The sequence below is a fragment of the Helianthus annuus genome, chromosome 14 (genome assembly GCF_002127325.2).
Source record: "Helianthus annuus cultivar XRQ/B chromosome 14, HanXRQr2.0-SUNRISE, whole genome shotgun sequence".
Classification (NCBI taxonomy): domain Eukaryota; kingdom Viridiplantae; phylum Streptophyta; class Magnoliopsida; order Asterales; family Asteraceae; genus Helianthus; species Helianthus annuus.
In genome coordinates, this window is record NC_035446.2 from 101,228,397 (window position 1) to 101,251,760 (window position 23,364).

Here is a 23,364-nt window from a genome sequence, read left to right on the forward strand (position 1 = left end):
GGGGATACTTGGCACGATTTTACAAATGTATTTAACCTATTATTTTTTTTACTAAATATAATTTGTTTCAAGTTTACCCATATACATCCTTTGCTTAAAAAAACCTATTTTTACGTGCATATTTTTATGTGCGTGTCGGTATGGATTCGATTTGCTCTACGTTTTGACGTAAACTTTTTTTTTTCTGGAAACGAGTCAGATTAAATATAGTACTTTTTGTTTAAAAAATCTATTATGTGCATATTTTATGTACATTTCGGTATAAATTCGAGTTGGCGTATGTTTCAACTTGAACTTTTTGGGAAATGGGTGAGGTCATATATAATTTGTTTCCGTGCTTATTTTATGAATGTTTCGTTAATTTTGTTTCGAACCGAGTGGAGTCGTATTGTGGTGTCTTTTTTTCAAAAGATTTAATTAATTTCTTTTGATTATACGTGTCAGTTTTTCCGTTATACACGTTACGTTTCTATGTATGAGTCGGATCCTATATAATACGTTATGATTGTACGGTATAAATTTGATTTACTTTATGTTTTGATCTAATCGCAATGCTTATATAGGTTACATTGAGTTCGATCAGATATGTCGAAATGCATGTTTTCATATGGTTAACGCATCACACAACTTTTAAACTAATCCATTCGATAATTGCAATGTACCCGCGCCGCAACGCGCGCGGGTGTTATTCCTAGTTTTAATTTAATTTACATATTCATTTAATTATTTATCTTTTTTATAATTTAAATATTTTAATAAAAAAAGAAAACAAAGACAAAATCTATGTAATCTTTAAAAAATATAAAGTTAAAGAAATCGGTACAAAGATAAATTGGGATAAAGTACAACAATTATTTATATTTATGTATTATTAGATATATCAATAACTAATAGTATTATAGATTAATCTAATATATTGATTTAGTATTAATTTAATTTCAACACTAATTTAATTATTTATATGTTTATAATTTAAATATTTTAATTAAAAAAAAGAAAACAAAGACAAAATCCATACAATTATTAAAAAATAAAGTTTAAGAAATTGACGCAAAGATAAATTGAGATAATGTACAATAATCATTTATATTTATATATTATATTATGTATTAATAATTTTAGAGATTAATTTAATACATTAATATTATTAGTTTAATATGTAAATAAATTAAATAAGAGAATGCCACATGGAATTAGATAAAAGTAAATGAAATGAGAGAATGCCATTTGGCATTAACTTCATTCTTTTATTAGTACTAGCGGTAAGACCCGTGTGCAAACACGGATCATTTCTTAGAAAACCATGCATAACACATATTGATAGAGAGTAAAAAAATAATTAGTGCAGACTTACAAAATTGATATAAATTAATGGTCAATAGGTTTATTCAACATCAATTCCATTATGTTGATAGCAAACCACTGTTGTCTATTAACTGTTAAAAACCTCTGTTGCTTTCCAACAGACTTTCCTAAAAACGGTCATCCATTATCTCCAACAGAGCTTGTCAGATGGATAGATAGTAAGTATCAAATGTTAGTCAACCCATGTTAAAAAGGTCAGTCAACAGAAATTACAAAGGTTAGTAAACAGATGTTAAGAGAATAATGTTATTAACAAAGAATTTAGTACTCTCATTAAGAATGAGAGCTGCAAACTTGTTACTACAACGCCAGATATAAACATTTTTCGCAGCATGTGTTCTCAGGATAGGCTTAATGCAGAGCAAGTATCAGATGCTTTCAAAAAGTTGTATTGCTTTCCAACAAATATTTCCTAACAACAGTTCCTCCATTATACCCAACAGACGTTGCCAAGTTGACAGATGTTTAGTATCATCATAGATTTTGTAAAACTTCTTTGTAAACCACATTAGTAGTGGTTGTACAGACTCGTTTCTCTTTATCACAAATCAAAACTTTCAACCCCTTCCTACTTTTTACTCTAGATACAGCAACATAGAGCTGGCCATGACTAAACACTGGACGTGGAAGATATAAGCCAACACGCTCCAATGATTGTTCTTGACTTTTATTTATTGTCATAGCAAAACACAGTGAAAGTGGGAATTGTCTTCGAGAAATCTTCACTGGTATTCTTTTATCAGAAGGTGTCATCTTCAGTCTTGAAATCAAAGTATGATGACCTATATTAGTCCCTGTGATAATTTTTGCTTCAATCACAACTTTTCCGAGCCTCGTGACTTGTAAACGTGTACCGTTACACAATCCATTTGCCTGATCAATGTTTCTGAGTAACATCACTGGAGCACCAAGTTTCAGTACTAATTTATGGTTAGGTAAACCAGATAAATGAAGATTGTTTAACACATCAGCAGGAAACAATGCCATATTAAGCTCTGATTCTTCCTCAGATTGGCATAAACTATCTGAACTAAATTAAACATTTTCTTCACCAGGCAGACTCTCTAACAACTCTTTATTTATTGAATCCACTACTTCATTAGTTGGAGCAAGAATCGCTCTTTGTTGGAAATACGTTAAATCCCACAAAAACTTATTCATGTCCGGATATGTAAATGAAATGAGAGAAGAAATAGGATTGACTTGGTCATGAATAAGTAAATCACCTGGTATTTCAATATCTATCTCACCATCATTTTCTTCACCAAGCAAACCATCACCAAGCTTTAAAATCCATTCTCCAAATTCCTTTATTTCTTTCAAATCTGCTTCCTGATAACCAACTCTTAATCTTATATTCTCAGTTAGCTTTAGTACTTGACAGTATTGCCATATATAAGAAGAATTCAAAGAAGCATTGACTATCATTGTTCTGGTACCTTTAGGGATGACCGGAAGAATTTGTCTAAAATCACCACCAAATAGAATGACCTTTCCCCCAAACGGCTTGGATTCCATGTTCGGTTGACTGGAACGTGATATGTCTCTCATTGTTCTATCAAGAGCCTCGAAACAATGCTTGTGAGTCATAGGTGCTTCACACCAAATAATCAAAGTTGCTCTTTTAATTAAATCACCTAACTCAGTATTAGGCTCTATCGAACATATTGAATTCTCATTAATGTTGATTGGAATTACAAACCTTGAATGAGCAATTCTACCACCATCCAACAAAAGCGAAGCAATTCCATTGGATGCAACATTCAATACAACTTCACCTTTTGATCGTAATGCAGCTGAGAATGTCTTCCAAAGAAACGTCTTTCCAGTTCCACCATAACCATATACAAAAAACACACCTCCATCACCTTTTTCAGTCGCTTCCGTAACAATTTGATATATCATTTCCTGTTCGGCAGTTAAACACTTTACATAACCATCATGTTCCCTTTGAAGAGCTAGTATGTCATACGATAATTCTTTCATTATCAATCGATTGTTCGACGATGAAGCATAATTGTCCTGAACACTTGGCATATCATCAAAATTTCTCACTGTACTTCCATTGGTAAGTAACAACTTTTCAATTTCAGATAGACAGATATTTTCAAGTTCTTCTTGTTGAAGATCCAAATCTAAAACAAATGTTGAAAAAAGTATTAGTTTTTCCCAATAACAGAGCTATTGCATAATTTTAATGTAGTTGAATATAACTTTAATAAAATAATCACATTACCTGCAATACCAGTTATCTTTCGTTGCTGATACAGAATGTCTTCACATAACAGGGACTTCGTTTCTGACCAAAAAACACCAGGACGAGATATCGAATTTGACAGCAACAACATTACAAAAAAAGTCCTCAAGAAATCTTCGGTTGACCATGTGCTTGCTTCTTTGACAGCATTAACATATTCCTTATCATCATCCAACAGTCCCCGTGCAAAACATGTATCTCTAAATGTTTCAAAAACCTGTCCATGAACTGTTTTTATATCTTCAAAACAGGTTGGTCCCTTAATATGATTCATTAAAATCCTTAGGTAATAACAATCACCAAGTGATGGTGGGACATAATGTATCCTCCCAATTGATCCATACGGATGCTTTCTTCGATTCCATTTGCGATTTTTAGCATTCCATACATAATATCCCGGAAACTGAACATATCTCAATGTCCTGGCAAATTCCTCGACTTTGTTACAATTCATCCACTCTGTGAACATTGTCATTTTCACAGTTAGATCAGTAACAATATCACACAAATTATCATGATTGTTATACACAATACTCTGACCATCTTCACAATGAAAAGGTAATACTTCAACAGCTGGAGATCTATAATGTATATCATACATGAATATTCTCCAAGAAGCTTCACAAGCAGAGATATATCTACAATCAAGGTATGCTTTTATCTCATCGACAGCTACATTCTGTTCTGTATCATTGTTGGTGCAATTGGATTGAAAAACAGAAGCCGTGACTCTATCAGACCCCTTATCAATATATTTAAACAAATATTTGATAGAACCTGACTGGTTGCACCATTCAACGTTAACGTGGCACTGATACTTTCTGAGCAGGAGAGCATTGTAAGGAACTACAAATCTATTATCAAGTGTCACACCATTCTTTACTACTGTATTACTTGTTTGACGACGACGATAGACAAGATATCCTTCAGAATCAACACAAGTCTCATCTACATATTTTTTGGGAAACTTTTTAGAACATTTTTGCTGAACCATACATGGACAAAGTGGGTTGTCTGTACCACATGGTCCATGAATCATAAATTGCTTGACAAGCTCATATAATTCAGGATCTCTTTCTTTATCTGGTATCTCAGCACTAATAACACGATCAATATCAGATGCAGTTGGAAATTTGCTTTCAGCACCCAAGAACAAACATATGTGAGCATGTGGGAGTCCACGCTTCTGAAATTCCACTGTATACATAACTGAAATTTTTCAATAATGAGCTGTTAGATAACTATAATTAGATGTTCAAAGTAAAAAAATATAACTAAAGGGTACCTGCTTGTATATCACCAAAGAATTTATCTTTCTTGAAATCTTTTATAAGATGATCCAATTTACACTTGAATAATCTAGAGATAATATCTGGTCTGTCTTCAGCATTAAGAGCTTTATCGTGCAAACACCTGTAAATCTCAGGCCAGTTTGGATTACAAGTCACCGTTATGAATAAATCGGGATATCCAACAGACTTACAAATTGCCATAGCATCCAAGTACTTTTGCATCATATATCTAGAACCACCAGTAAATGATGAAGGTAAAAGTATAGGTTTACCACAACTTGAGGCATTATTCTCTCCACTTTCAACAGTAGCATTCAAGTTCTTAAGACTTTGCGTTCTAAGTTTAGGTTGTTGTGACCTTATATAATTCAACCTGGCAGATTCTATCATCGTGTATCCATCAACCAAAAACTGTTGAAATAGTTTTTTCGCATTAAGTAACAATGAAAACTGATTCTGTCTATCTTGAATTTTGTAACAAAAGAATTCTCTAATTGTAAGATTGGTTCTAAGTACCTCATTATCAATCGCAATCCCTCTATGTTTAATACCAACTCTATAACCATCTTCTGCATATGGGAAAATAAGTGGATATTGCAAAGTAAGGTAAAAGGATGGAGCTCACTAATTCTTTGAAGACCACCAGACTTCTTTCTAACAATAATGTCCTGTTTATCAAATGCTCCATCAAAATCACCAATTATTAACGCAGCAATTTCTGATGCTGTTGGCAAATTGTGAACTCTTCCATCCTTATCTCTTGTTCCAATAAGCTTCAAGCTTACATCTTGTCACCCATTTTCTTGAAAACAATCTCTTACCATTCTGAAGGACTGGACAAGAGGATTGCAAGAATCCAACATATCTTTAAGACCCTTGATGGTTGTACTATCAAGCTGGTTGTTTCTTGTAGTTTTGGATTCTATCTGAGAACTGTCAGAAATATAAAATGTTAAAATTTACATTCATTTCAAATGATAATGAATGTAAATATACTGAGAAGCAAAATATATATTCATAAATGCCACAATTATCATAAAGAAATTACCTTACTGCTTTTTGACGATTTACCACTTCGTTTTGTGAATCATATATGTAAAGCTGTGAGAATTTGGGTTCTTCCCCATCGTCCGGAAGTAGACTACCCATTCGATGATAATTCTGACCTTTTAGTCTAAATACATAAGGACCTTTACCTCTCTGATAACTTTTGTCAACCTTCCCACCAAGAGATGTAAAGGAAAACATCATGTTATATGCTCGAATATTATCCATGAAATTGCGAGACTATGAGGTATGACTTTTATATAAATGACGTAGTAATGGAGGAGGTGTAGGCGGTGGTGGTAGCTCAACATCTCCATTTGAACAACAAAGAGAATAGGATGTTTTCTTACGTTTTTTATTTCCCCTAAGCATTTCATCTTCCCATAACATTGCATCACATTTAGAATACACAAAGATGGCATCTCCATGATCAATATAATCTACAGACTTAGCAAATTTATAAGTCAACATAAGTTATCTACATATTGAAAACTTAACAGGAATTTACATTCGTAACTTATACCTTTAGAAATTTCATGAACCTTCTTAACCACAGAATCTGCTAACATCTCATCACTCATTGGTAATTCAATTTTAGATATCCACCTATATTGAAGCTTGTAAAACAAGACATATATAACAATTCATAAAACCTAAGATTAAACAAATATTTTGAATCCAAAAATTTAAAACATACAATTTGTTATATCTGATAATGGAGTCCTCTCAACAAAATAGGATGTTTGCTTAGTACTTCCAAAAGGAGTGTGATGTACATTCCTTGATGAGATTTTTCTTTATGAATCTTATAAGACAAAAGTATATAAAATAAATGAATAAAACTACAATTCATAATTAAATTAGAAAGAAATATCTGCAGTAAGTTTACCTTTTTCTTTTGTAGATGAGTGACACACATTACTACTAATATCTGGGGTAGCATAAGTAGGAAGGTGATACACATTCCTTCTTTCAACATTGGTGGTTGAAACTTGTAAAATAGAACATATGTAAGGATTCCAAAAACATAACATATACATACATATTTCTTTTAAATTTTGTTCGCAAAACTATAACACATACCACTTGAAGTATTTGAAAATGGAATCATTTCAACAGAATCAGATGTTGATGTAGGATGACAACCTCTGTTGCTTCTCTTTTGTTGAAGAACATACTTTCTTTTTTCTCTTTTTTCAGCACAGGTTTGACGTTGACTTGCTTGAAGGAGCACTTCATACTTACTTGAAATTGCGTTATCTGTATCCATAATTTAAAATACTTGAATGAAGAAGATTGTTGACCACTCGAGAAAAGAAGTTTGAAAGTATTGTGAAAATTATTTGAAATTACCAAAAAATATCTCCTGTAAGTATACCTTTTACTTCTATAGATGAGTGAAACAAATTACTACTAATATTTGGAGTAGCATAAGCAGGAAAATGATACACATTCCTTCTTTCAACATTGGTTGTTGAAACTTGTAAAATACGAAACACGTGTAAGGATTCCCAAAACATAACATATAAATATATATTTCTTGTAAAATTTTCTATAAGGCATACCACTTCGAGTGTTTAATAATGGAATCCTTTTAACATAATCGGATGTTGATGTACGATGAAAACCACTGTTGTTTCGCTTTTGTTGCAGAACACGCTTCCTTTTTTCCTTGCTTCAGCACAGACTTGACTTTGACTTGGTTGAAGGAACAGTTCATACTTACTTGAAATTCTATTACATGTATCCATAATTTCAAATATCTGAATGAAGAAGATTGTTAAGCACTCAAGAAAAAGAGTTTCAAAGTATTTTGAAAATGGTTTGAATTATTTGAAAATGACAGTTGTATTATTAGGGGGGTAAAATGTAACTTCCTTATCTCAATGGCAGTCAAATGTAATTTATTATTCCAATGGCGGTTTACCTTTTTACATAGAGGCAGATAGAAACATACTTTACCTTTTTAACGACTCTCCACATACCTTTACAAAATTGTTTGTATGATCTCATAAAAAGTGCTTCAAGTTTTAATCACCGATGTCCATTTCAATATTCAATCACTCCACTTGAGTACTTCTTACTTTTCACATCATCAACAACTTCGATCAAGGTATAACAATATTTGTTAAAATTTGTATGCACATTAGTTTCACATGCACATGGTTAAAAACTGTTATGAAGATTGTTATCATGTATAGCATGTTTTAGATGATGTATCAATTTAATTTTACAAGCTTTTTTATTTTTTATAATGTTTCCGATTTGAAGTTTTCTTTGATATGGTGCTACATTTGTTTTCTTGAAAGCAATCGATAAGATATATTTTGTTATTTTTTCTTACTTGATATTAAATAATATGATTGAATGACAAATCCTTTATTTATGGACTTGCAGAAAAAAAAGTTATTTCCTTGCTACTCGATTCTACAGTTTTTAGAGGAATCTTTATTTATTGATATACTCTAGATAATGTTAAACATTGTTGGTTCATATTTGTTATCACAGTCTTTATAAATAATGAAGTATCTGATAAAATACATTGTCTCATTTTTTCTTTCATTTTTAACCAGAAACATCATATCTTGGAAGATGTCCTTTTATAAATATTTGGACTCTCTTAATTCCAAAATCTTGGTAAGATTATTACATTAAAACCATTTTCTACAGTTTTATTGTTAACAATTAATTCACATATAACACTTGTCAATACTTAAATACTTGAACTCAACAGATAATACCACAAAACTTTGCAAACAATCATTTACTCAAAGAAGTTCCTGGTAACATTGGCGTTATAGAGTGTGTAAACGGTATGAGATGGGATTACCGATTCTCAAAACACAATGGAAGTTTTGCTCTAAAAGAAGGATGGTCCTCGGTTGTCTCTGACCTTTCATTGAAAGAAGGATGTCTGTTGGTATTTAAAAAAACTGCACCATATACATATCTGCTGACACCTTTTGAAAAAGTTCATCATTATCCAACAAAACTCCCAATGATTTCTTTGTTCACATCAATATCGTTTGAGAGGAACTTTGGATGTATGGATTCATTCTCCCATAGTTTTACTGATGTTTGTAAGGACGTGTTGGTAAGTTTTGATATTTTAATCCAATACTTAAATGTTACTATAGTAATTAGTTGTATAGTTGTTAATTTTACTGTACCTTTGTTGATTTCATAATTTTATATCTTTTTGTTCAGCTAATACCCAAGGAGTTAGTTAACGTCAGTTTGGAGTTGGTAAACTTAAAGAGATATTTAAGATCTATGAGAATCAGTGGGACTCTTTTTATGTAGTACTTCAACGTGATTCTCTTCGGAATTGTTACTTTATAACCGATGGATGGGAAAAGGTTGTACACTACATGGGTATGCAAACAGGAATTGTACTTGTTTTAAGATACATAGCGGATTACATCTTTCTGCTTACTGCCTTTGATTTGAATGGATGTGAGATTGTTGAACCCAAAGCCAATGACAGTTCGAAAGACGATACTTCCTCAACCAATTTAGAAGTTGCTCCAATTACCGAGGATTTGGATCACCAGTCGGATGTTGAAGAATCCAATGACACAGATTCTGATAGTGATTATATTGTGTCACACCCCGATTTCCACGTGTCTCACCGGTGGGCCCGGTGGGGGATTACCGTGACGATGTTGGCAACAATATAGTCAAACCACACAATTATATAATGCACAGCGGAAGCATAAGATAAATATATAAATTTCAACCTCTGATCGTAATATCAAAATGTATTACAGGGGTTGGATATATCCACAGTGGATCGTAAATAAAGATAAAGTATTGTTCCATTAGATACTGCAATCAAGCTTGCGAGACTTATCCCGACGCTAGGGAGCTAATACCAGCCAATTACGTTTAGGTACCTGCACTTAATCTTTTTGGGGAAAATACGTCAGTTTACACTGGTAAATACATTCAACTGACACATTTGAAAATGTTTATTAAAATTGATTTGAATGCACAAGGCACAAACTCTTTTATAACTTGGGAAAATTCATAATGATCTTGTGAACGTTTTACATGTTCTTTTATGCGTTCAGTAGCCCGGGTCGTGCCGGGTTAAAGATTTATAGACACACCACGTTTGCGTAAAACCGTAGTATGAAAACCAACGGCTACGTCTTTTAATTTTAATGTCGACACTTTATACCGGGTGTACGCCTACACCGGGATGTCGATGGTCGTGGCCATTTCGTAAAATGATGCCAAGGATATCCGGGACAACGGTCATTAAACCCCCCAAAGGCTTATAAGCAACAAAACTGTTTAAATGAGCCGATCATATTTAATCAATTAACCACCTAAGCGATGGAATTATATAATGCTCAATCAAGCGGTATTAATATACCGTAACCCAAGCCCACATAGGGGAAATAAGTTAAAGTATTTACCTTTGCAAGTATTAATCCTTAATTTAGATCAAGTCACCGATAGCTTTTACTGGGGCTCCTAATCTGGAACGAAGGTTTTAATTAACCTCTTAGAATCCTAACGGTCCTTGTATTAGCCGTAGCTTAAACCGGTTGATTCCGATATATAGATATGGTTAATTCGCACGAAAAGGCGAAAACCGAGAATGGAGTATGAGTTGGACCCAACAAGTTCAGTGACTTGTTTTATATGGGTTTATAGTTCATACTCTGGATTTTGGGGTTCAAATAATATAATTTGACCCATATCGGCTATTGCACGAAAACTAGTTCCATGAGCCGTACCGTGTGCGCAAATAGGCGAAACGGTTAACCATAAGTGTCCTACGCTTATTTCCTAAGTCAATATGCCTTAAAAATATTTTGGTATCAGTAGGATACCTTCCGTAACGCCCGTAACGAGTTTAAGTTAATATCATGCCCCGTAGGGGCTTTTCGGTCATTTTAAAGACTTTTAAAGAGCTTTTCGGGTTCTACAGGAAATCTGAGTTTCCCGAACAGTTTATAAAGTTTAAAATACTTTATTTATTATTTAAAATCAGTAGCAACTGGAATCGGGTCAAAAGACCTTGTAGAACTCCCGTTTTGGCCAAAAAGGGCATATTCGGTATTTACCGAACCGTAGCCATAACCGCAGGTTATGAGCAAGGTAAAAATTATTAAAAATCTTTAAAATTCCCAAAATATTATTTTACCACAGTGGGTAAAAGTTTTGGTGACGAAAACTTGGGTTAGATGGGCGTTATGCTAATTGCGCCGTTAATTACAAAACTTTCTTAAAAGTGCGCCTTTTAGCATAACTCTCATTCTAGACCTCGGATTGACGTGAAACTTTAAGGACATGCTTATAATTTAACAAGCAAGGTTTTGGTCCGTTCACGTGTCCGAAATACTCGTTTTAATTTTAAAAGGCCGTTACGGTCAACTTTTAGGCGAATGACGGAAATACGTAAAAGACTTGGATAACTCATGAACCGACCACAGAGGCGTATACCAACATGTGACCTGGTCCTAAGAGAGTCCTAAGGTATATTTATACCTCACTAAAACGGGTCAGAACTGAAGTCAAAGCAAAAGTCAAACTTATGCGACTTTCGGCTCCGAACCGGTTCTATATAGTAAATGATCGATTCAAACGAGCGCAAACAAGTTTATATACTTAATATCATGTTTTATGATTATCAAAACAGGTTCCATAACATATATATTACAGATTATGCATAAATCGCTAAAATAGCTTTCTGTTGACTTTTTAACCGCACGTTTGACTCGACATTTGACACAGTTAGAGTGGTGATCAGGGGGAACCATTTTAGAGGTTTATTACCCACATAAATACCAACTCATAACCACTTTTGATTCGTCATACGACTGAACCATTACTGATTTATTGTAAAGTCAAACCGTAGTTACGACGGTTTGGTTTTTAGCTAAAAACTAAGCATAAACTGAACAATGGATGATCAAGGTAACTTACAGAAGTTAGAACTTGAATATGGAACAGAGAGGAAACACTTGGGAGCCTTTAGAATGGCCAGAGATGTGTGTTTGGGTTGTTGTGAATGTTATGCACACAAAGGTGCTATTTATAGCCAAGAACAAGACCCTATGATCATTACAACTACCACAATAGTCCAGAGATGATGGGTAGGTGTCCTAGAGGTGTATGGGTCGTGTAGGGGGCGCCCATGCTCCATTAATTGGTGTTTGATCGTTCAAAAGCTCCAAAAGGCAAGAAACTACAAAGTTTCTGCATCTGGGCACTTTACGCGGCCCGCATGGGAGTTCCCATGCATTTTAATGCGGGTCGCCTAAAGATCAAATATCAGTTGCGTAATTGAGGTGGCTCGCGGCCCGCCTCAACTTAACTATAACCTTCATGCGGGTCGCCTAAGGTTAAGATTTCAGAAATTTTAAATCTTTTTGCAATGATTACAGAATCTGGCCATTAATAACGAAATCTTTCGTAATGATTCACCTGACCTTTCGGTTTTGAAGGGGTAACTTTGCGGTTTGGCCCTCGGTTATTTACCGATAGGGGCCTCGTGTTAATTACCCGCATTATTAAGTCCCCGGTTTATTTATTAATTATATTGGAAAGCCTTAACTTTCACTGTTGACGCTTTTAACCCTTCTTCTACGAATTCGATCGTAACTTTCTCGTTTCATATCGAAACTTCGCGAAATTCATATATATTATTTTAGTGAGGGTATAATACCGTTACAAAGTCTTGGGAACGTTAAAGGGTCACTCAGAGGTATTATTAAACATGTTGACACAGTTAACCCCTGTAGTTTGTAATCTCTCACTTTCTTCCGCGTTTTATTTTTGTACGATCTATAATTTATTCGTTTGAAGGTTTAAGCATTATTTAGGGATACTATACAGTATATTTACCCTTGTTGACATTTATAACCCTCGAATTTATATACTTTCAAGGTTTGTCAAAATTAGTCCTTTATTTATTATAGATGCCACGTGTAAACAAATGACACGTGTTAACACATCATTGGACACAAAAATTCGAGGTGTTACATCCTCACCCCCTTAAAATAAATCTCGACCCGAGATTTACTCAAATAAATAGGGGTATTTTTCTTTCATTGTAGCTTCGACTTCCCACGTATATTCAGGACCTCTACGAGCATCCCATTTGACTTTTACAATCGGTACGTGCTTTCTGCGAAGCTTCTTCACCTGTCGATCTTCAATCGACAAAGGTTTTTCTATGAACTTTAAGCTCTCATCTATATGCACATCTGTGTGTGGAATCACCAACGATTCGTCGGCGAAGCACTTTTTGAGATTGCAGATGTGGAACACATTGTGAATTCCATTGAGCTCTTCAGGCAAGTTTAGTTTATAGGCAACTGATCCGACTCGTTCAATGACCTCAAAAGGTCCTATGTATCTCGGACTCAGCTTGCCCTTCTTGCCGAAACGCATCACCCCCTTCCAGGGTGATACCTTAAGTAATACTTTTTCACCCACTTCGAAGTGAAAGTCTTTACGCTTTGGATCAGCGTAGCTCTTCTGCCTATCGCGGGCAGCCTTGAGACGTTCCCGGATTTGGACAATCTTGTCCGTTGTCTGGAAAACAATCTCTGGTCCCGATAATTGGACCTCCCCTACTTCCGCCCAACAAACAGGCGATCTACATTTCCTACCATATAATGCCTCAAAAGGCGCAGCCTTTATGCTGGTGTGGTAGCTATTATTGTAGGAGAATTCGATCAGGGGTAGATTTTTATCCCAGTTACCACCTAAATCGATCGCACATGCACGAAGCATGTCTTCTAGCGTTTGGATAGTACGCTCACTTTGACCGTCCGTCTGTGGATGGTAAGCCGTACTAAAGTTTAAACGCGTGCCCAAAGATTGCTGGAAACTTTTCCAGAAGTGAGATGTGTATCTAGTATCCCTGTCGGAGATAATAGACACAGGTATGCCGTGTAAGGCTACAATCTTATCAACATAAAGTTGGGCTAACATATCGGAGCAATATGTCTCCTTAATGGGTAGAAAATGAGCTGATTTAGTCAGCCTATCGACTATGACCCATATTGTATCGTTTCCTTTCTTGGTTTTGGGTAACTTGGTTATGAAGTCCATAGTTACGCATTCCCACTTCCACTCAGGAAGTTCAGGCTGTTGTAGCAAGCCAGATGGCTTTTGGTGCTCGGCTTTGACTTGAGCACAAGTCAAGCACTTTGCTACGTGGGCGGCTACAGACTTTTTCAAGCCTATCCACCAATAATTTGCCTTTAAGTCTTGGTACATTTTATCAGCACCAGGATGGACTGAGTATTTGGAACTATGGGCTTCCTGGAGAACAACATCTCGTAGTCCTCCATATATCGGAACCCATATACGTCCGTTCAGTCTAAGAATTCCATCCTTGCTAAGAGTCAACTGCTCCTCAGTTACTCCCAGCTTTTCATTAGGGTAATTAGCTTCCAACACAGCCTCACGCTGCGCAGCTAATATCCTTTCCATCAAATTATTCTTAACCTCAATGCTCTTGGCATTGATTCGGATAGGTTTTACCCTTTCCTTTCTGCTCAAGGCATCGGCGACCACATTCGCCTTGCCGGGATGGTACCTGATTTCGCAGTCATAATCATTCAGGGTTTCCATCCAACGGCGCTGTCTCATGTTCAACTCTTTCTGGTTGAACAGGTGCTGGAGGCTTTTGTGATCAGAATAAATCACAAATTTAATGCCATAAAGGTAGTGCCTCCACAACTTAAGTGCAAATACAACGGCACCCAACTCCAAATCATGGGTGGTGTAATTCTTTTCATGCACCTTTAATTGCCTTGAAGCATAGGCAATCACCTTGCCCTTCTGCATAAGCACACACCCCATGCCTGTGTGTGATGCATCGCAGTAGACTACGAATTCATCTGTACCTTCCGGTAATGTCAACACAGGTGCGTTGCTTAGCTTCTGCTTCAGTATTTCAAAGGACTCTTGCTGCTTCGGGCCCCAAATGTACTTTTCTTTCTTCTTGGTCAAGGAAGTCAAGGGCGCAGCAATCCTTGAAAAATTTTCAATAAATCTCCGGTAGTATCCTGCTAACCCCAGGAAGCTACGGATTTCGGTAGGCGTCTTTGGCTCTTGCCAGTTCATGACTGCCTCTACCTTAGCGGGATCCACTTGGATACCACGCTCACTCACAACGTGTCCTAAAAACTGGACCTCTCGTAGCCAGAAATCACATTTCGAGAATTTGGCGTAGAGTTTCTCACGCTGTAGTAATTCGAGAATGCAACGGAGGTGCTTCTCGTGGTCAGCTTGATTCTTGGAATATATAAGGATATCGTCGATGAAGACTATGACGAATTTGTCCAAGTATGGCTTGCAAACGCGATTCATGAGATCCATGAACGCAGCCGGTGCATTTGTGAGCCCAAAAGGCATCACTAGGAACTCGTAATGACCATAGCGAGTCCTAAATGCAGTCTTGTGTACATCTTCATCTCTGACCCTTAGTTGATGATAACCCGACCTTAAGTCGATCTTGGAGAAGTAGCTTGCTCCTTGCAGCTGATCGAATAGATCATCGATCCTTGGTAAAGGATATCTATTCTTTATGGTAACTTTATTCAGCTCTCTATAGTCGATGCACAACCGCATTGATCCGTCCTTCTTCTTTACAAATAGGACAGGAGCTCCCCAGGGAGATGAACTAGGTCTGATAAAACCTTTCGCCAGCAGTTCATCCAACTGGGTCCTCAGTTCTTTCATTTCCGTTGGCGCTAGTCTGTAAGGTGCTCTTGCTATCGGAGCTGCTCCAGGAATGATGTCAATTCTGAACTCCACTTGTCTATCTGGTGGCAAACCAGGTAGTTCTTCAGGAAAAACCTCGGGGTATTCAGAAATGACAGGAAGATCCTCGATCTTCGGCTTTGGTTCTTCAATTATCACCTGAGCCATGTAAATTACACAGCCTCTGTTCAAACACCTTGAAGCTTTCAGCATAGATACGTCTTCGGGCAATCCGTAATGCGTATCACCTCGAATGGTAAGAGATTCACCACTCGGAGTTTTTAAAACTATTTGCCTTTTACCGCAAATGATTTGGGCCTGGTTATGGGATAACCAGTCCATGCCTAGCACGATATCAAAACCCGCCAATTTGAAGGGAAGTAGAGATAAAGGAAAAGAATGGTTCCTAATGGATACTTCACATCCTTCTAGAACAGTAGAGACGGTTTCTATCGTGCCGTCTGCTAACTCTACTTCGTATTTCACGTCAAGGGTTTTGATTGGCATATTTAGTAGTTGGCAAAATTTCTGGTCTACAAAGGATTTATCAGCGCCAGAATCGAACAGTACTCTTGCAAATATATTATTTACGAGAAAAGTACCTGTAAGCACATTGTCGTCCTTAACCGCTTCCTTTGCATCCAAGCGAAAAACTCTTGCATTCGACTTCTTCGTCTCTTCCGCCTTCTTGGCATACTTCGGGCAATTACTCTTTATGTGCCCCTTTTCGTTGCAATTAAAGCAGGTTGCATCCTTTATCTTTTTGCACTCCACGGTCTTATGATCCTTGGACTTGCATAGCCCACAGGATGGAGTCTTTTGTTGCGACTGTGAACCAGACGCAAACCTACACTTCCCGGAGTGAGGTTTCTTGCAGACCTTGCAGTGAGGTCTTCCATCAGCCTGCCCCTCTCTCTTTGCCTCCGACCCTCTCTTGCCTTCACCGTTTCCACGGTGCTTTTTCCCAGACTTTCGTGAGGTTTCATCCTCACGCTTTCGCTTTTCAGCCTCCTTGCTCCTTTGTGCCCTCAGACGGACAGCATCAAGTGTAAGAGACAAGGAGAGGTCAGTAACTGACCTGAAGGTCGTTGGCCTAGAGGCCTTTACGCTAGCCTTGATTGCCGGCTCTAAGCCCCCAATGAAACGGGCAATCCTTCTAGGTTCTGGTGTCACAAGATATGGCACCAGGCGTGACATAGTGTTAAAACTTGTCAGATATGCTTGACAATCCAGGTTTGTCATCACTAGTGAGACAAAATCTGCCTCAATCTTCTCAACCTCGTGCTGAGGGCAGTAGTTTTCTTTTATGAGGGTAATAAACTCCCCCCATGACATTTTGTATAAGGCAGACTTACCTGAAGCCTGCACCAGAGCTCTCCACCACGCCAGGGCCTCGCCCTTGAATGACTGGGACACAAACTTAACCACGTCCCTCTCAGCGCACCCGCTGATGTCCACTATCGTGTCCATCTCGTCCAGCCAGGTGATACAATCAACCGCACCTTTCTCCCCTGTAAATTCACGGGGCTTACATGATACAAAGTATTTGTAGGTGCAACCCTTAGCACTTGACGCATCAGTATATTCTCTATCGCGATGAACGCTGTGCTCAGTAGACGAGTGCTTGTCGTCATCTTTCTTGGGTTCAGAGGGTGGTTTGGAGTGTGTCTTTGGTTTAGAGGGTGGTTTTGACACGGTTCTGCCTTGAGACTCAGTATGTTGACGATCAATAGCTGCCTGAACAGCATTGTCGATCAGAGCCTTTAGTTGTGCGCCTGTCAAATGCACTGACGCATTGTCATAGTCATCTTCGTTTGTGTGGCTGTTCTCTCCGTTGGGATCCGCCATTGTAACTTGAATCTGTTACAGAAGATAACAAAATTTTAATTCAGGAGATTATTATATGATTGTCTTTTATGACAATTTGTCAACCATGGTACAGAGACCATATTTGGTTAACTTTTTATTTCATTAAATATTAGGATTTGAATATATCCTATTTTAACTATATAAATAGTACTGGCGGCATAAAGCCTAATCATGATGATGGTTTATAATGTTAGCCGAGATTTCAGAGAATCAAAGGCATAGAGAGTTGAACCGTAGTTCTTTTATCTCTTTCTGACAGAGAGTCATAGACTACCACTGCCTTTTGTCTTTATAAGACAATTATTATGGCCCATAGGCACTACACCTCTAATGGATGTTTTAGTATGGTTGGCCCGTAGGCACTACATCACTAATGGATGTTTTAATAATATTGGCCCGTAGGCACTACATCACTAATGGATGTTTTAATATTACTGGCCCGTAGGCACTACATCACTAATGGATGTTTTAATAATACTGGCCCGTAGGCACTACATCACTAATGGATGTTTTAATAATTCTGGCCCGTATGCACTGCATCACTAATGGATGTTTTAATAATTCTGGCCCGTAGGCACTGCATCACTAATGGATGTTTTAATAATTCTGGCCCGTAGGCACTGCATCACTAATGGATGCTTTAATATGTTGGCCCGTAGGCAATGCATCACTAATGGATGTCTTAATAATATTGATCACCTTCATTGGTGATTTAACCCACGATTTATATATCATTTAGTTGGGTTTTGAAATCCTTAAAGGATTATTGTATAAGAATGACGTGCGTGATTTTAACGAATCACATCTGCCATGAAGGTTAACATGCGTACAGAGGTTAACAGGGAATCAGAATCTTTTCAGTTAGGTCGTACCATCTTGACTAGATCTTAACAGACCCCAAGCTAGGTTTCCCCTTTTAAGATTCTTTATTTAGGCAGATCAATATAAAAGGAATGGTTTTGATTTATTTTTATATATATTAAAACAAAACTTATAACATACATTCCAAAATCTCAAATACAATTACATATCGCCCTAAACGGGTCTTTCAAATAATACATACCTCCAGAGAGGTTTTAAAATAAGTGACAAGTCCACGCAGGGACTAATACAAGATAGGTGTCCATGCAAGGACTAAAGATAAGTCCACGTAGGGACTGAAATACGATAAGTTGTCCACGCAGGGACTTATTTCAAAGTAGAAATTACATTCGTATAACTATTAGGGCTAGTGGTCACGTTTCTTCTTTTTGCCCTTTAATAGGTTCGCCAAGCCTTTGAGAAATCCTCGGTGGCTCTTTTTCTCTTCTTCGAACTCTCTCTCCACACGATCTAGTCGATGGAGTATTTCTTCCTGTTCAGGAGGAGAAAATCGTGGTTGTGGCGCTTGATGCGGAACGGGAGGTCTGGGAGGTATTGGATACCCATGAGCTGAGTAATCCGGTGGTCCCATGTTTCCATGTGCTCCGTCAGGGTAGCGCGCATTATATCTTGCCGACACCACATAGGGGTCGCGCTCATAGCCGTAGTTGTATTGTGCTTGTGACGGTTCGAACGGGTTGTAAGCCGTCGGACCCGTATAAGCTGGTATGGGCTGGTCATACCCGAATGGTGGCGAATTTAGTGCAGTAGGTGCGGAGTTCGCCTCCTGTATAGGACTTGAAGGTCCTTCTTCTTGTAGCGGCGGATAGTGGCTACTACTAGAATGTCGAGGAGTGCTGAAGTGGATACCTCCTCCTCCTCGTGTAGACATACGAGCATTTGTCCTCCTACGCCTCGGCGGATCAGGTATAACTGGTTGTGCCGGTGGCGGAGGTGGTGGCGTAACTGCCTCAAAGCGTGAATCCTCAGAGGGATCCTGTGGATGTCTCGGTTGTTGAGATGTTTGTCGAGATGGCGTGTTGTACCACTCATGTCGGTCAAACAAGGCCATAAAGCTGTCTGGGCCTTGATACTGCGGACCATGATATGAAGATCCATCAGATACTTCTATCGGATGCGTGGGCGTACCACGAGCTGGTTCAGTTGGATCCTCATCTTCCTCCATGGGATCTTCAGAAAAGTGGTCTTGTGGACCAAGCGGAACAAATCCTGAAGGTTCCTGTATGTAGTCAGCTGGATTAAACTGACCTATGTAGTACGGACTAGGGTCGTCGTAGTTCCGGTGCGAAACCGAACGTTGCAGAGGTATGAAGGAAGGTTGTGGGTTGTTGGGATTATTTTCTGAGTCTGGCCCAAAGGAGTGCCGGTAGGATGGCGTTGAGCTGTGCGAAGTGGAATGCCTCGCTGGCTCGTAAAGATCTCTTCGTCGTTGTGGCTCTTCGCTTCGTGTCATCGAAGGATGTCTTGTACCAGATGGTCCAGCTTCTTGATCGTGATGTGTCACGATTTCTCCTCGGCCTCTATGTCCCCTTCCTCTTCCTCGGAATATAACAGGTGGCATTTTCCTGCTCCAAAACTTATTAAAAATCAAATTGAAAATAAAGACAAAAAGGAGTATCAATCCGAATTTGTCCTAAGTTCATGTCTAGACTCAAGTATGTGCAATTGTGTCATTGAGATTAAACACATTAGGATAGTGTTTAATTCACTCAATGTTGGCTCTGATACCAACCTGTCACACCCCGATTTCCACGTGTCTCACCGGTGGGCCCGGTGGGGGATTACCGTGACGATGTTGGCAACAATATAGTCAAACCACACAATTATATAATGCACAGCGGAAGCATAAGATAAATATATAAATTTCAACCTCTGATCGTAATATCAAAATGTATTACAGGGGTTGGATATATCCACAGTGGATCGTAAATAAAGATAAAGTATTGTTCCATTAGATACTGCAATCAAGCTTGCGAGACTTCTCCCGACGCTAGGGAGCTAATACCAGCCAATTACGTTTAGGTACCTGCACTTAATCTTTTTGGGGAAAATACGTCAGTTTACACTGGTAAATACATTCAACTGACACATTTGAAAATGTTTATTAAAATTGATTTGAATGCACAAGGCACAAACTCTTTTATAACTTGGGAAAATTCATAATGATCTTGTGAACGTTTTACATGTTCTTTTATGCGTTCAGTAGCCCGGGTCGTGCCGGGTTAAAGATTTATAGACACACCACGTTTGCGTAAAACCGTAGTATGAAAACCAACGGCTACGTCTTTTAATTTTAATGTCGACACTTTATACCGGGTGTACGCCTACACCGGGATGTCGATGGTCGTGGCCATTTCGTAAAATGATGCCAAGGATATCCGGGACAACGGTCATTAAACCCCCCAAAGGCTTATAAGCAACAAAACTGTTTAAATGAGCCGATCATATTTAATCAATTAACCACCTAAGCGATGGAATTATATAATGCTCAATCAAGCGGTATTAATATACCGTAACCCAAGCCCATATAGGGGAAATAAGTTAAAGTATTTACCTTTGCAAGTATTAATCCTTAATTTAGATCAAGTCACCGATAGCTTTTACTGGGGCTCCTAATCTGGAACGAAGGTTTTAATTAACCTCTTAGAATCCTAACGGTCCTTGTATTAGCCGTAGCTTAAACCGGTTGATTCCGATATATAGATATGGTTAATTCGCACGAAAAGGCGAAAACCGAGAATGGAGTATGAGTTGGACCCAACAAGTTCAGTGACTTGTTTTATATGGGTTTATAGTTCATACTCTGGATTTTGGGGTTCAAATAATATAATTTGACCCATATCGGCTATTGCACGAAAACTAGTTCCATGAGCCGTACCGTGTGCGCAAATAGGCGAAACGGTTAACCATAAGTGTCCTACGCTTATTTCCTAAGTCAATATGCCTTAAAAATATTTTGGTATCAGTAGGATACCTTCCGTAACGCCCGTAACGAGTTTAAGTTAATATCATGCCCCGTAGGGGCTTTTCGGTCATTTTAAAGACTTTTAAAGAGCTTTTCGGGTTCTACAGGAAATCTGAGTTTCCCGAACAGTTTATAAAGTTTAAAATACTTTATTTATTATTTAAAATCAGTAGCAACTGGAATCGGGTCAAAAGACCTTGTAGAACTCCCGTTTTGGCCAAAAAGGGCATATTCGGTATTTACCGAACCGTAGCCATAACCGCAGGTTATGAGCAAGGTAAAAATTATTAAAAATCTTTAAAATTCCCAAAATATTATTTTACCACAGTGGGTAAAAGTTTTGGTGACGAAAACTTGGGTTAGATGGGCGTTATGCTAATTGCGCCGTTAATTACAAAACTTTCTTAAAAGTGCGCCTTTTAGCATAACTCTCATTCTAGACCTCGGATTGACGTGAAACTTTAAGGACATGCTTATAATTTAACAAGCAAGGTTTTGGTCCGTTCACGTGTCCGAAATACTCGTTTTAATTTTAAAAGGCCGTTACGGTCAACTTTTAGGCGAATGACGGAAATACGTAAAAGACTTGGATAACTCATGAACCGACCACAGAGGCGTATACCAACATGTGACCTGGTCCTAAGAGAGTCCTAAGGTATATTTATACCTCACTAAAACGGGTCAGAACTGAAGTCAAAGCAAAAGTCAAACTTATGCGACTTTCGGCTCCGAACCGGTTCTATATAGTAAATGATCGATTCAAACGAGCGCAAACAAGTTTATATACTTAATATCATGTTTTATGATTATCAAAACAGGTTCCATAACATATATATTACAGATTATGCATAAATCGCTAAAATAGCTTTCTGTTGACTTTTTAACCGCACGTTTGACTCGACATTTGACATAGTTAGAGTGGTGATCAGGGGGAACCATTTTAGAGGTTTATTACCCACATAAATACCAACTCATAACCACTTTTGATTCGTCATACGACTGAACCATTACTGATTTATTGTAAAGTCAAACCGTAGTTACGACGGTTTGGTTTTTAGCTAAAAACTAAGCATAAACTGAACAATGGATGATCAAGGTAACTTACAGAAGTTAGAACTTGAATATGGAGCAGAGAGGAAACACTTGGGAGCCTTTAGAATGGCCAGAGATGTGTGTTTGGGTTGTTGTGAATGTTATGCACACAAAGGTGCTATTTATAGCCAAGAACAAGACCCTATGATCATTACAACTACCACAATAGTCCAGAGATGATGGGTAGGTGTCCTAGAGGTGTATGGGTCGTGTAGGGGGCGCCCATGCTCCATTAATTGGTGTTTGATCGTTCAAAAGCTCCAAAAGGCAAGAAACTACAAAGTTTCTGCATCTGGGCACTTTACGCGGCCCGCATGGGAGTTCCCATGCATTTTAATGCGGGTCGCCTAAAGATCAAATATCAGTTGCGTAATTGAGGTGGCTCGCGGCCCGCCTCAACTTAACTATAACCTTCATGCTGGTCGCCTAAGGTTAAGATTTCAGAAATTTTAAATCTTTTTGCAATGATTACAGAATCTGGCCATTAATAACGAAATCTTTCGTAATGATTCACCTGACCTTTCGGTTTTGAAGGGGTAACTTTGCGGTTTGGCCCTCGGTTATTTACCGATAGGGGCCTCGTGTTAATTACCCGCATTATTAAGTCCCCGGTTTATTTATTAATTATATTGGAAAGCCTTAACTTTCACTGTTGACGCTTTTAACCCTTCTTCTACGAATTCGATCGTAACTTTCTCGTTTCATATCGAAACTTCGCGAAATTCATATATATTATTTTAGTGAGGGTATAATACCGTTACAAAGTCTTGGGAACGTTAAAGGGTCACTCAGAGGTATTATTAAACATGTTGACACAGTTAACCCCTGTAGTTTGTAATCTCTCACTTTCTTCCGCGTTT

At 37.8% G+C, this 23,364-nt stretch overlaps 2 protein-coding genes across 2 annotated transcripts; both read right to left on the minus strand.

Moving 5' to 3' along the window:
• Positions 1–1,839: 1,839 nt before the first annotated feature.
• On the minus strand, positions 1,840–2,352 carry LOC110907008 (ATP-dependent DNA helicase PIF1-like). The gene has a single exon (XM_022152049.1). The coding sequence runs from the start codon at positions 2,350–2,352 to the stop codon at positions 1,840–1,842; it is 513 nt and encodes a 170-aa protein (XP_022007741.1).
• A 48-nt stretch (positions 2,353–2,400) lies between these two features.
• On the minus strand, positions 2,401–6,063 carry LOC110907007. The gene is made up of 7 exons (XM_022152048.1): positions 5,963–6,063; positions 5,736–5,847; positions 5,540–5,582; positions 5,431–5,483; positions 4,908–5,325; positions 3,602–4,831; positions 2,401–3,500 (listed from the first exon to the last, which is right to left on the minus strand). Exons 1-7 carry the CDS (start codon positions 6,061–6,063, stop codon positions 2,401–2,403), a joined length of 3,057 nt encoding a protein of 1,018 aa, XP_022007740.1.
• Between the last annotated feature and the right edge of the window lie 17,301 nt (positions 6,064–23,364).

Coding starts and splice junctions, on each gene's coding strand:
- LOC110907008 (XM_022152049.1), bottom strand. CDS start 2,352: ATGGCATTGTTTCCTGCTGATGTGTTAAACAATCTTCATTTATCTGGT.
- LOC110907007 (XM_022152048.1), bottom strand. CDS start 6,063: ATGGGTAGTCTACTTCCGGACGATGGGGAAGAACCCAAATTCTCACAG. Junction 5,848..5,962: donor AATCGTCAAAAAGCAGTAAG/GTAATTTCTTTA, acceptor TATTTCTGACAG/TTCTCAGATAGAATCCAAAA. Junction 5,583..5,735: donor TTGTCCAGTCCTTCAGAATG/GTAAGAGATTGT, acceptor TTTGATAAACAG/GACATTATTGTTAGAAAGAA.